We start from the raw sequence: 15,382 nt of genomic DNA, 5'->3' as shown, positions 1-15,382 counted from the left end.
CTGAACATGTTTGATGAAAAATCCACTCATATCTAAAAAACGACATTGATATTTGATAGAAATAATTGAAAATATCACACTCTACAAAATATATATATAAAAATAATAGGACTTTACCAAAAATAATTTAGCATACTGAATTCTATCAATATAGGAAAAAACACTCCAAAAAAAGGCCATCTTGTAATTCAACCTTTCTAAAGAATTCAATAAACCAATTGCTGTTGAGGGTCATTTTAAAAATAATAGCGTATAAAACAATTTAAGGTTTTCAGCATGGAGCATTGAACTAAAATACATGGAACGCTACCTGTAATACAAAACCCTAATAATTTTTAGAGCCGTTATTTTACCCTAGACACGCGAGACTTTTCCTAGACACGAGTGTGTAGTCAATCACTTATTACTACACGAAAGAATTTGAAACACTAAACGCGCGTGTCTTGGGTAAAATCTTGCGTGTGTGGCGTAAGATATGGCTTCAATTATTGGCCTGAGGTAGCGTTCCACGTATTTTAGTTCAATGGCATGGAGAGAGAAAACTTTTACAAACAATTTGAAAAGTGTAAAAAATTAATTAATACAAATTTTACGGCGCACGGTCTGTTACGATGGAAAAAGGAGAGTTATGGTTTGTTTACGCATTTTTAGTGATTTATCGGGCCACCTATGGAATCTGTTTCTCTTGAATTTTTTTAAGATTGTCGGCTGAAAGCTGGTTTTTCAACTTTTCCAACTCATCTGTGAAGCTTAAACTGTACAAACTCCCATATCTTTCGTTTTTGATGAAAAGGAAGTTTATCTGAACACTAAATACAAATTTGTGCCGAGAAATAAATGATGATTTAGGTCAGTATTATACAAACATGAAGACAAGGAATATATAATTCAATGTAAAACTGAATTATGAACTCTGTAAGCTGTACAATCTTTTTTGGTGAAGTTCATTTAGGTTGTGCTGTGAAATAGTGCTCTTGATTATAAAAATACCAGAGTTGAACAATTTAAAATTACAAACACTTAAAATAAATATCATGCCCAAGGCTTATAAAAAATTGTGAGGCTTTTTTTTACAGGTTTATACAGGTTTATACATGCAGAGAAGAGATGCATACAAATATGTACAGAGATATTGTACAGAGGGTTAATCAACAACGAAATTTATTTCTACTGAAGTGAAATGTAAACATTCTCCTGTGAAAAATATTTAACAATTTTTGGATGAAGTTGAGCATGATGTTAGACAATATGCAGACCAAGGTCAATTGGGTATCTACTGAAACAAAGCTGAGGGGGATAGCGCTGACTGCAGTCTGATTAAAAAATTTTTTGTGGTTCGCTTTTTTCTTTTTCATGTAAATACGCGATCAAAACTCACTGGACTGACAGTTTAACTCTTTTGGTGTTTTTTTCGTCTTTATTCTCGATAACTTGGGCAAAGCAAAGCACTTGAAAATCTCGAAGAAGATTCCACCAAAATATTTGTTCTATTTACACTTGTCTCATAAAGAAAATTACGTCACCTACAGATAATTTTCAATGTTTTAAAGGTGATAATATATTGACAAGTATCTAAAGGTTCTTAGCCAATGACAATCGAGATTGAATCACCGTTGTATTATGATAATAAAGCTTAACAAGCATAGATCAATATATGAACACCTTAACTCTAACCCTCACACCCTTTAGCAAACAACCAAAATCTTCCAACGTGATCGTTACTGAATAAAATCAATAAACAAAAAAATAACCAAGACACGCTCTTGAATTGAGCTTTTACCCTTTAACAGGTTTACATTATAATAAATGTATGACGAATTAAACATGTTCGGCTTTTCCGGGCGTGTATTCTATTAGTTTTGCAATTGCAAAAAAATTTCACATAAGAGTTTATGTACATGATGAATTAAATATAGGTCAAAGTGTCGTATGGATTTGAGCAAAGTTGAATATGAAGCACTATAATCACATTGGTGCACTATGAATTAAACTGACACAGGAGAAACTAAAATAAACTGCCTTGTGTGTACCTTGATCACGTCTTTCGTTCACGTTGATGACAACATGACAAGTGTGACTTTTTCCACCGTATAAAACATACTTGTAAGGGATTTTGTGTTGTCCGAGTTTAAGCAGAACAGGAGGCATTTCATACGATTTTTCTATTCTTTCATTTATGTACTTATGTGAACATGTGAAGTCTTCTGGTTCATTCCATTTTTCGGCTCTATAATAGGAGGATGAACTAGCAGTAAAGTTCAAAATAATCGGGCTGCATCCACATGTCCCTAAAAAAAATTATGTTATCTTTAACTGGTTGTCCAGAGAAAAAGAACAAGTGGAAAGTGACACTCGTTTGGCCACAAAATGTTACAAACTATCCTTATTGAATCGAAAGTCTTTGTTAAACCCAAATAGATAATAATTATACAGACTATATAATATAACTGCGCAAATTACTATTTTTGACTCTACTGTCATATGTTACTTTGCTTTTGTAACTAGACAGATTAATAATGAAGGAGAGATTATGCTGCGTCAATGCTCTGAAGCTAGTGTCTCCAATTCAGTTGAGTACTTTAACATGAACCTTACACGTTTAAACCATTTACTTTATGTACCTTACTTTAATGCACTTTCTAAGAACACGGTTTCAATTACCGTTATTTAAATTAAACAGTACCTCAGTAATATAAGTGTTGTGATTGTTTGCCAAGTACATGATTAGTTGATGTTTTGTACTTACTGTAAACTAAACTGTTGTTTACTTTACCTTCAAGTGGACATATTTCACTAAACATTTTAAATCGTTCCAAAAGATATTTCTTCTCCTCAACACAACAAAGTGTACGAGTATTGTTGCATTTCGAATCAATTTCAATTTTGTCCGCCACAAATTTCTTCCATTCTTCTTCACAAAACTCAAGCTCTTCATTCCAACCCATTTTCATTGTGAATCCTTGACCAAATAACAGCCACAATAACCACCATATCATTAAACTCATCATTGCATAGATCCAAGGATATACAGTAAAGCTCTAAATTATAATTGATTATTGATGTAGGTACGTAATCACAGAAGACTTTAAATTTATAATTAGATCGACAATGACTACGTCACAATTACATCTGTGATGCAAGCAGATCACGATAAAACGTATTTTTGAGCAATATATGAGCATTATCTAAAAAATTCATTTCAGCAAAATTGTGTAGCGAGAAAAACTGTTCAGAAATAGATCGAGTTAGTCTCATATGGCTGCATGATGGCTCTCTTAATGGTAGCCACTGTAGCTATTATATATGTACGTGGTTATAATTTTTTTAAAATAATGAAACTTGGTTATCTTTCAATTTATGCTTTATTCTTCTTACTCGGTTCAATATAAATTTCAACTTTTTGTGTTTCAAGAGATTTATTGAACGATGAAAAAATGCTTTTAGTGGATAGCGCTAAGGAAGCGAAGAAAGCGAGATCAAATTAAAATCAAAGCAAATCATTTATTTTAGATACAATAGATTAAAATCCCAGGACGATTTAAAATTCTTTATCTGAATATGAAAATAACAATTGTGCATGCAGAGCTTCCCATTAGCTATTTCATTTCAATTTCCTGTTATATCATGATACATGTAAAAATCCTATGAAATCATAAAGTACTTTACAATTTCTTGTAACGCAGCCTCTATAGCTGTATAGCTATACCCGTATTGTTTCTATAGCTATACCCGTATTGGATTTTCATTCGAATTTTTTGATTTATCGAATTAAAAACATTTGCAGCTATAAAACAGCTAAATTGCTCTGTTGACAAATTCAAAAAATTACAGTTGAAAAATGAACTAAATAAATTAAAAATTTCAAAAGATAATGACCAAAAAATAATGTTGAAAAGGGTGTTACATATTTACAAAGAAATAATTTGCAGCATTAAAGGTTAACATAGCATTGAAGATAAAAAACTTCCGTTTTACTATCAACTACATCACAACTTACCTTTGCTGTTTTATTAATTGAAAACGGACACAATAAGGCGACTGCAGAAGTACACCTTAAACAAACAGAGAAAAATTAAGATACGTTCAAGTCAGACGAACAAAAGAGCTGTGGCTTTGCAATGTTTAACTTGCAACTGCTGGCCAAGGCTGTCGGCTTCCTCAAATGTACAGTGCCATATTGAGTATATACAAACACTCATGCCATCTGCCTCAGTTATTCAACTGTTTATAGAATTTGTTTTCCGTCAAATCCTATCCATTACGATTCTGCAATAATACTTTAAATGTTTGGAAATTTGGATGCTGTGGTTGGTTGAAGCAATGTTATAAAAGGTAAAGTTTTTGATATTTTTGAGAATTACCTCTGTTTATAGCTAAGAAGAAACGAAGCACAAATAATGCATCTAAAGTGGGCAAACACGGCAAAACAAGTTAATGATTTTAAGTGCTCAATAATGAAAAATTATATTGTTCCCATATAAAAGTATTTTACGTTTTTGACTATCAACTTTACCAACAGTAAATTCAATTTTGCTGACAGTCATTAGCAAAATTTTAGGCCCTAAAGTTTTAGCCATGGGATAGCGTTGACTGCATGCTGATTACAAAATTTTTGCCGTTCGCTTTCGTCTTTTTCCTACAAATACGCGATGAAAACATTCTGGACTGACAGTTTAACCTTCGGGGTTTTTTCGTCTTTATTCTTGATAATTTGAGCAGAGTAAAACACTTGAAAGTCTTAAAGATGACTCTACCAAAATATTTCTTGTATTTACAGTTGTCTCATAAAGAAAATTCGTCACCTACAGGTAATTTTCAAAGTTTTTCAAGGTGATAGTGTATTGACAATTATTTGAAGGCTATTAGACAATCACAATTGAGATTTCATCACCGTTGTATTATAGTAATAAAGCTTAACAAACAAAAATCAATATATGAACATCTTAACCCTAACCCTCACACCCCTTAAATAACAACCAAAATCTTCCAACGTGATCGTTACTGAATAAAATTAATAAAAGCAAAATTAACCAAGACACGCTCTTGAATTGAGCTTTTACTCTTTTACAGGTTTACAGTATAATAAATGCATGACGAATTAAACATGTTTGGCTGTTCTGGGCATGTATTCTATTAGAATTGATGTGTTGATGAGAAAGCGACGTGTCATTCGGTCATGTATGCGGGAAGGAGAACCGATTTTGACGAGTAACTTTTTTTTTGTAAATTAGAGTTCTATGTGGAAAAATTTTAGGAAGAGATTTGATGAAATACACAGGAATCTAATGAACGTTTGTAACTAAGTGTAATGAAGCTGTGGAAGTTAGTGAAGAGGTCAGTGAGGGTATAGGTTTGCGGTAAACGAAAGGGGTGAATGTTCATTTTGTGTATTTATTCAAGTGTGGCAGCTGCAACGCTCACAGGTAACTAATATCCCGCCCTACGTAGTTGAGCAATTTTGCTCACATAAATACATGTGGAAACACCACCATATTGATGTTCTGTAAAATGATTTTCTCTTCTCACGATCCATACAAACTCTCTATTCGTGAGAACATCCTAATCACAAGCCTTCACCTAACGTCCTAGAGAGTTATGTTCCACGCTATCCCTTTTAATTGTAATTTATTGTGCTTCCTAGCTTCGTAATTTCTGTAATGTATTCGACACTGTCTTCTTTTGTATTCTAACAGCTTATGTAAATATGATTATTTACATATAAGTAACATATTCTATTACAAATGAAATAATATACATTACTGTTTGAAAATGTCTTAAGTAAGGACAAAACGTTACAATAAATTCCATTTTTGAAACTGCTGTTCTTTTGGCTCAACTTAAAGCCTTATGTTGGCATTAAATTTTATTACCCAAATTCGATTTACGCTGCAGCAAAACTTTGGAATTTCATGTATTGCAGCCAAATTTAGCTACCCGTTTTTAAATTTTCATTCAAATTTTGAATTCATTTAATCAAACAATTATAAGCAGCTATAAGACAGCTAAGTTGCTCAGTTGACAAATTCAAAAAGTTACAGTTGAAAAATTTGAAAAATTTAAAAATTTCAAAAGATAGCGACTTAGAAATAAAGTTAAAAAGGGTTTGAGTAATATTATTATTATCAACACTTAATAAAGTACAAAATAACGAAACGAAACGAAACTCAGTGGAAGAAAAACTTTGCTGTATTAAAAGTTGAAAAGGTATCGATGTTAAAAAATCATCCGTTTTATCATCAACTATATAGAGTGAAATTTACGTCTTACCTTTTGTTGTATTGTGGTCTTCACGTCTTTTATTATATCGTGTATACAATACGGCAAATACAAAAGTTAAGATATTGCAGTTAAGACAAGAAGACTGCAGAAATACACCTTAAACAAACAGAGAAAAATTAAGATACATACAAGTAAGACGAACAGTAGAGTCGTGGCCTTCGCAAAGTTTTTTTCGTAACTGTTAACCAAAGCTGTTTCCTCCAGTGTGCAGAGGTGTATCGAGTATTTATTAACACTCATGCCATCTTCCCCAGGTGTTCAACGAGTTTTACTCGTCAAATCGTATCCTTTACGAATGTAGTGCAACATCGTTGCTTTATACGTATGATAGGAAATTAGGATGATGTGATTTGATTAACAAACCTTGTTAGAAAATAAAATTTTCAACAATTTAAAGAATTATGTTTATACGAAGTAAATAATACTAATGCATAACAATATTAAGTGGGTAAACACGCTAAAACAGATTGATGTGCTCAAAAACGAAAAATTATATCGTTCATGCATATATCTTAAGTTTTTTACTATAAATTTTACCAATACTACATTCATTCCTCTTACAATGAACAATAATGTCCATTGGTGTTATTAAGGCATCATAATATGATAAAATTGTGCACTTAAAGGCTTCTTGACTTGTGTAATAAATTATTGAAGTAGTTAAACAACTTGCAATGATAAAATGATTAATTGTACATGAAAAACAATTAAAATAACACCAACACTTAGAATAAAATAATGCTGGCATGTAGTCACGAGCAAAATTTTCTGTCACAAATATTCAAATTTTAGGCAAAACAACAAAAATTTACGACATATTACAAGCTGTTTGTTTATTGTCTTCAAGTGTTTGTTTGCAACCATGGACACAAAGACAGCCGCACGTCACAAATATAACGAGAAATGACGAGAAAAATAATGCTTCGCCTTAGCAGTTTTGGTGATTGAAGCAATACACAATTGAGTTCAGCATTCTATTTTAAAGAATCAAATATAAAATGGTTTTGAAATTTACTGATCTTAAAGTTAAAAGTGTTCTATATAGTATTGTCTGCTATCAAAGTTAAAACCGTATCACCTTTTGTTGTCCCTTATTTCGACATCACTTTACTTTGGTGTAAGACAAACTTTTGTTCACCCATTTGGCTGATAATTTAAAGACTTCTTAAAATATGCTAATTATTTTTATAAGTTGACTTTATGTCTCCATTCTGAAGTGAACAGGTGCACAGTTATGATGGGAGGTTTTGGATCAAAGTCGTTGATGAGAAAGGGACGTGTCATTTGGTCATATATGCGGGAAGGAAAACCGCTTTTGGCGAGTAAGTTTTTTTTTGTAAATTAGAGTTCTATGTGGAACAATTTTCGAGAGAGATTTGATGAAATGCCCATGAAGCTAGTGAACGTTTGAAACTAAGTGTAAGGAAGATATGGAAGTTAGTGAACAGGTCAGTGAGGGTATAGGTTTGCTGCTATTGGAAGGGGTGAGTTTTACATTTGTGTATTTATTCAAGTGTGGCAGCTGCAACGCATCGTATGTGTGTCAAAGCAAACATCATTTAGACACAAGATTTTCGAAGCATTTGGTAATATCTCTCGTCACAGGTAACCAATATCACGCCCTACGTAATGGAGCAATTTTGCTCACAAAAACACATGTGGAAACACCACTATATTGATGACTTTAAAATAATTTTCTCTTCTCACGATCCATACAAACTCTCCATTCATGAGAACATCCTAATCACAAGCCTTCACCTAACGTCCTAGAGAGTTCTATTCCACGCTATCCCTTTTATTTGCAATTTATTGTGCTTCTTAACTTCGTAATTTATGCAATGTATTCTACGCTGTCTCCTTTTGTATTCTATTACCTTATGTAAATAAGATTATTTACGTATAAGTAGCATTTCCTATTAGAATGCATAAATATTTATTACTGTCTAAAGATGTCTTTAGTAAAGACAAAACGTTACAATGAATTCCATTTTTGAATCTGCTATACTTTTGGCTCAATTTAAAGCCTTATGTTGGGCATTAATTTTTATCACCCAAATTTGATTTACGCTGCATACGGCCCTCGCTACTATCTTAAAAATAAATCGTTTGAAATTTTGTTGTCCAGATAATAAAACTCACTTTACAAGTGCTCTTTCTTCGACTCACATTCGTATATGGCTTTTGTTTCGTTTTTTTTTGCGTTTGCTATTTGCTTCACAAAGTTTGTTTACGTTTATTTGAAAATATACATGTAATGGACTACTGGTTCATTATGAAAGAGTAAAAAACATGGAAAAATGTTTCTGAACCAATCAAAGTGCGCTGTTTCACCGGAAGTTACGCTTGCGATATTTAAATGTGATTTGTTGCATCTGAATTGACAAAGTTTGAAAAACGGGTTGCTGAATTGGAGATCTCATTGATGTAAGATTGTATGTAGTTTACATACGCAGACTAACAATTTCAATCTTTATCTACAACATTATGGAGAATCGTGTGATTGTAAAGAGTCATATTCTTGCTTGCATGCAGAAAAATTGTCGCTTATACTTTTGCTATAAATGAGATTACTTACCACTGATCCTTAGAGGAACGCAGCAAATAGATTCACTAAAATACATCAACCACTTGGACAGATTAACGCGATCTGCAAGATTAGAGATATCAAATAGAACCACCACTGAAATAAAAAATAATTTCCATCATAATAACATAGATGGAATTAAGAATACGTCAGTTTCAATTAAAATTGAGTTTCAAAACATAAGGATTAAGTTTGTTGCATAGTTCCGAACCCTCCCCTCCCACGTACACTGCAATATCCGTGCGATTATGTGAGACGTTAAGAAAACGCGCACTCCATATACATACATGACCTGCACACAACAATGACAGCTCCTTTGACTTCAGCAGTTCTTTTATACCTTCCACTTCAGGTAAAATTTCTGCCAAACCGTGATTATTTTTTGGGTGGGCGCCATAATTTTCTGTGGCGCGTAGTTGATTACGCGTATCATCCAACTTTAATTGATGTCCTTTAAAAATAATAAACATATATGTATTAATAATTATTAACATTTATTACTATTTCACTCGTTGTACATTTTATCATCAGATTTTTATAATCTGTCATGATATAGAATCTTGAGTCCTTAAATAATCCATATAGAGTGATATCACTAGATAGAATACAAACAAAATACGAAGTAATACGAACAAAAATCTACTGTGTATGTCAGACGTCCACTTTATGCTTCCTACATCAACATTTTTAATCTGCATAAGCTGGACAGCAAAAAAATGAATTTTATGATAACGATGTCATTTTATGTCACGACTGAATCCAATAAACCTGTTTACCAAACCTGTTGCTTTTGGTTGTTTACATTGGTGAAATAGTGGATATTTCCAAAAGATAAACAGGAAACTTATTACAGCAAGTATTACTCGAAAATTCAACGGCAACGGCCGCGGTCGATTGTTTGTTTCGAACTCGCGATTAATTTCGATTTGCTTTTTGTTTACAACTTTTGTTCTTAGTACTCAATTTAATATATTTAAATCAAAAAAAAATTACTGATGTTGTACTATTTAAAATATTGACAAAATTCGTAGTCCTCCCTCAAATTTGATCGTGCTATGTAAATTTTAGATCATTATCATTGTTCATTTCTTTAGAAATCTACAGTTTTAACAGTAAGTGAGCACTGAAAAATTTACATAGCACGACCAAACTTGCGGGCTTGCTACGTCACTGCTATGTTATGTTCCAAATTCCTTTTAAATCCTAATCAGAATTATTCACTCTCACCAGGTTTCCGAACAACCTGGACTCTACATGTTTACACATGTAGATTGTCGAGTTCAGTAGAGTCCTGAGAAGGACTGTTGGTGTTGATTTTAACTTACGTTTCAACAACCTTAGCGGTAGTCATCGTTAGAGTCAACGATGTCAAAATCTCAGTCAACATTAACACCAACAGTCATTTCCAGGATTTTACCAACCTGGACGATCTACATCTATAAACATATAACGATACTTAACCTGGACTCTCCTTGTTAAAACTAAAGCAAATATTTAAAAGTTTTTTATGTTGAATTCTATTTTTTCATGAAAGACAAAATTGCAGATCATGTAACATTCCAGCAAACATCTAAAAAAAATTTCCAGAAATTTGTACAGTATAAAAATTCAACTTCCACCTATTTCCGAGAAATTTAAGTAGCCGTCGACAACTCCAATACGCAGTTCACTGCACGGTAGCAGAGTTTGAATTGATCCTAAATAATAAAAATGTTATAGAAATAATCAAAAAACTAAGTACATCACCAAGGTTGGTCGAACTAAATAAAATTCAATGTGTAAGTTTCCAGAAACATTCTGTTTTGAAATTATTGTTGACAACATATGATGATCGTAAATGTGTCAAAGTTTTGATATATACAATGTCAAAAACAACGAATTTTTTATGGTCTATTTGGTAGAGGCTGCATAGTTCATAAATGAGAATAGCGCTCGGTGTTTGTGCAATTGGGGCTTCATAAGAATTAGAAAGACAAGCTTACCGCCGTTTCGACGAACTGCGGGCGTCTATTCCGGATAAACTTGATACATTGGAACGCATCCATCGCTTGGACAATTATGACTCGGTCGACAAGATTTGAGATCGCAATATAGGTCCATTACCGATAATAATTGTGGTAATCACAAATTAACTTTTAATTTGTCTAAATAAAAGCTAATACACTAGAAGTATTTCTTTAGAAATCTATTGTTCTTACGGTCAATAAACACAAAAATATTTGCCGCAACTGCGTAAACCCACTATTGATATTGCGCATTTAATAAACACGACGAGTTTTTTTAAAAGAAGCATTTCACATTAACAAAACTAATCGTAATCTCAACGTTCACGTTTTTTTGTTTTAACACTATATTCAGCCTGTAAATACACTCATAAATTAGTTCCAACCAGTATTTCATTTTAATATTTATAATCTAATGATAATTGTATCACTGTATCACAAGGGTCTCCAAACTTTACAGCCAAAGGGCCACATGAGCTTTCATCCAGCATGATGAGGGCCGACGAACCGTATACCGTTGGTCAAAGAACGAATATTATAACAAAACGAAGTACATTACACAAGCTTCATTAGTTAAGAAAATATTTATTCAAAATTTAAAGCTTAAATTTCAATGAAAAGTAATATCATAACAAAATCACAATTAGCCTGGTCAGTTTTCTCAATGTGAGTTGTGAAATTGGCTTTCTTAAGTGTCCCTGCGGGCCGGATTGAGAGGCCCAACGGGCCGCATCTGGCCCGCTGGCCGTAGTTTGGAGACCCCTGCTGTATCATATTACTCTTATATAAAATTATCATGCTTATACATAATATTCTTATTATACTGAAGATGCAATCATGAGATGTTTAAACACATTTATTTTGAAAAAACTCGTCATATTTATTAAATGCGAAAAATATTTGCATAGCCAGAGTAAAGTCAGACTGGCTACGCTACTGAATAAACATATAAATATGAAGTTTGTATGAAAGAGAAGTGTAGTGATTTATTTGCAACAAATTATCTAAAGCAGAGATTTAAATATGTTTATGCAAATTTCTTTTTATTCGAATGATTCTGACCTTTCTCTTAGAGAAACCTATTGATTGTAGACATGTGTTTCTGATTTTTCTATAAAGATAATGAATATTTTATTGTTTTATTGCAGGTATATCGAAGCCTTGTAATTGAATGTTCGATTTTCTTTAATGATGAGCAAATGGTGTAAAAGAATAACAAAGAAGTATCAAAAGATCAGTTGCACAAACTACTATCCTCCCACATTTATAAAAGTGAATAGTATGGAATGAAGACACTGAACTGGATTACTTGTTACTTTAATTTTTATATACAGCTATACAACAATTGTAATTATACAAAAAATCACTCTACACAAAGACTGGAACACATAATGATATAAGTTTCAACATCAAATTACTTTTTAGAGGACACTAATCACAAGACAATAATATATTATTACTTTTACATAATTCATATCAGATAAAGGCGACTCGCAATTTTAATATTTGAAATTCAATTCTAAGATTCACTTCTTGAAGACATCAAATATAAAACAACAGATCATAATACGAAAAACTTTTTGATCTACATATCAAATTGCCTGTCATTTCTTTGTTTTGAATGTATTCGTATAATTGTAATTTAGAGAAACTACAACGTATAATTCTATGTTTAATTAGATGCCGATTCAGCGAAAAACAAAAGGAAGAATACGAATAGGACACAAACAAATACAGACAAGGAGAATATTTTGCCGTCTGCTAAGCTTTTGTCAATCGGCTTTGTCTCAAAACATGGTGAGCAATTAATTTAAATTTCAAAAAGTCAAATAAACGCAAACGAAGTACAAAGTGAACAAAAATGTAATGAAATATTTAAGAAAAGACAATTAATATTGAAAAGGAATTCAATACCTTTTTTATGACGAAATTTCGTCCGTAACCACAACACTATCCAATTTTTTACGATCCGCCACATTACATGACATCAGTGAACCATTGAACTCAATATTTAAATAACTGGAATAAAAGCTGAAGCCAAAAATTGAAACCAGTTGGGCAATTGCGCCTCCTGATTTGTACATCTTGTAAAATCTTGTGTTATTGATTCTAAGCCATTTTTTCTTTTCCGTTAATCACCAATCTAAGCCGAAGCACAACGTTAAATAGCATTTGCAGTCAAATCACGACACTTGGTAAGAGCTACCGTAGTACTTGAGTTCTCTCCAAGTGGGTTAGAATATTCTGATTATTCCAAAATACAAAACAATCTTCCACAGTGCAAAATCGTACATCCATTGCCTACGTATACACAGGAGTCCAATTTTGTGATACCATTGATAATAACAAAGAGAACAGATTGATAAACAATTTGTAACAAGAAGTTGAGTTGTGATTTTCCTTTCTAAAAGCTAAGTTCTTTATTTTTCCTATACAAATTACAATCATTCTTAAATAATTTTAATGAACAAGCAAACGGTTGTTAAACTAACCTATATATTGAGACATGAAAGTGAGCAGTCGTTACAGAGTGTTTGATTTGAGCATTTGATAATTTTAATTTATATTTAAATTCAGAACTATTCTTGACTTGCAACCATTCTCTTGAGATTTACCAAACAATGTTGCTCGCACAAGTTGGCTGGTGCCAATAATAACACTGATAAAATATTCTTTTCTATTATACCGCTAAATGGCTAAATTGCAAATCAAGAATTCACTCATCAAATGTTGTCAGTAGTCGTCGAATAACTTCAACACGCATTTTACTGCACGTTCGTGTACAAGAGTTTATATTGATCCTAACGAACAGCCAATACGACAAGAATAAAAACCAATCAGGAGATCAACTGCATCAGTAAAAGCTCCATCATTTCCACCGCCTATAAGATAAAAATGAATGACAAAGACGAACGTAATAAACATTAAGTGAACAGGAGGTGGACAAAAAGCCCAACTATAATTAACACGTGATTATTTGAAGATATCAATAGACTACTTGATATTACATGACGAGAAGAAACTGTTTTACTTGATGGTCGTCTGCTCATATTCTTTTTAAGTGAAAGCTAATACATCATAATAGTTGGTGTGTGTTCCAACTAATGAAAACTAATGAATCGGAGACACTCGTTATAGTGTTGGCTACGTTTCTCATATCTAGAGTCTAGAGTCTCTGAATGATATTCTGTATTTTGTATTTGTAACAAGTTGATATTTTCCGTAAATCAATCATAATTCGAACGCAAATGTAAATTTTAACAGTGTTGAAAAACAAGGAGAGGGGTTAAAAACAAACTATAGTAGAGAAGGATGTGTTTCGCGATCATATGCCTTTTTCTTGTTTTGTAAAATCTTGTGTCTTTGCTTCCAACCAATTTCTTTTTTTTTTTCGTTGATCTCTAGTCTACAGCCAAACACAATGCTCCTAGCACTCTCAACTATATGATTGGTTGATATATTAGGGTGATTATATGATTGGTTGATACACTATGGTGACTATATGATTGGTTGACACACTATGGTGACTATATGATTGGTTGATACACTATGGTGACTATATGATTGGTTGATACACTTTGGTGACTATATGATTGGTTGATACACTATGGTGACTATATGATTGGTTGATACACTATGGTGACTATACCTGGAGAGTTATGTTTCCCGTGGTAAGATTCTAACACAAACCGCATTCAGCCTTCCGGACACGTGATCCTGTAAACGCGTTTTAAAGCTGTATAAATCAGTTAGTCGAAAAAAATCTCAAAATGCATCTTTTTTTACGAACCTCGACGACACTGAACTCCACTTCATCGGAAAAGTTGATTTCTTGTTCCTATGGAAAATAAAACAGCAACTGCATCGCGACAAGCAATATTATTTGACACGATCATCCACTAACTGATAAGGCTTTAAAGTAAATGATTTGAACCCGGGAGTATCGTTGTATGTTTGTAGATGTAGATCGTCCACGTTCGGGAAATCTTGAGAATGATTGTTGTTGTTGATGTTGACTGACGTTTCGACAACCTAAGCGGTAGTCATCTTCAGAGTGAAGCCTACCGCAAATGTTGTAAACACTCTGGTTATACAGCTGACAGTCAACACGAACACCAACAGTCCTTCTCAGAACTTCACTAAACCTGGACGATCTTCATCTACAAACATTTAACGATACTTTAAACTAACATCAGCAAAGCTACTTTCTCCATCGATTTATCTTGACATACTTTCACTGGCACATATCGAGCTTTATGTAGCAAACGATGTTCTAACGTGGTTAGAAGAGGTTGATTTGAAAGGTTTTTTTGCTTACGATTGCCATTACAAACAAACTCACGTAGTCAAGTAACTCGCTGAAATGAAAGAGTAATCTTGTACCTCTATCACAACACTGAATGAGGCCATAGCCGTCTTTCAAATCCGAAACAAATCCTAACAAGGAACAAAAAATCATGCATTTAATCACATTACACCACGAACAATTTCTACATAGATCTTTAAGAAGGAAACG

At 32.8% G+C, this 15,382-nt stretch overlaps 1 protein-coding gene and 1 long non-coding RNA gene across 3 annotated transcripts; both read right to left on the bottom strand.

Moving 5' to 3' along the window:
- Positions 1-1,768: 1,768 nt before the first annotated feature.
- Positions 1,769-6,326, bottom strand: LOC124450457. Its single transcript, XM_047001153.1, has 4 exons — positions 6,268-6,326; positions 3,998-4,052; positions 2,774-3,038; positions 1,769-2,288 (listed from the first exon to the last, which is right to left on the bottom strand). The coding sequence occupies exons 3-4, from the start codon at positions 3,006-3,008 to the stop codon at positions 1,966-1,968; spliced, it is 558 nt and encodes a 185-aa protein (XP_046857109.1). The 5' UTR covers positions 3,009-3,038; positions 3,998-4,052; positions 6,268-6,326; the 3' UTR covers positions 1,769-1,965.
- A 7,256-nt stretch (positions 6,327-13,582) lies between these two features.
- On the bottom strand, positions 13,583-15,281 carry LOC124450474. 2 transcript variants are annotated; one of them, XR_006949988.1, is made up of 4 exons: positions 15,058-15,243; positions 14,657-14,704; positions 14,516-14,583; positions 13,583-13,748 (listed from the first exon to the last, which is right to left on the bottom strand). It is a non-coding gene; the product is annotated as an uncharacterized LOC124450474 (long non-coding RNA). The 2 variants fall into 2 exon arrangements; XR_006949989.1 differs by lacking the exons at positions 13,583-13,748; positions 15,058-15,243 and adding an exon at positions 15,250-15,281 and having other exon boundaries at positions 14,532-14,583.
- Between the last annotated feature and the right edge of the window lie 101 nt (positions 15,282-15,382).

Source organism: Xenia sp. Carnegie-2017, unplaced genomic scaffold, assembly GCF_021976095.1.
Source record: "Xenia sp. Carnegie-2017 unplaced genomic scaffold, XeniaSp_v1 HiC_scaffold_24, whole genome shotgun sequence".
NCBI classification, from domain to species: domain Eukaryota; kingdom Metazoa; phylum Cnidaria; class Anthozoa; order Malacalcyonacea; family Xeniidae; genus Xenia; species Xenia sp. Carnegie-2017.
This window is presented reverse-complemented; position numbering and strand designations above follow the sequence as displayed.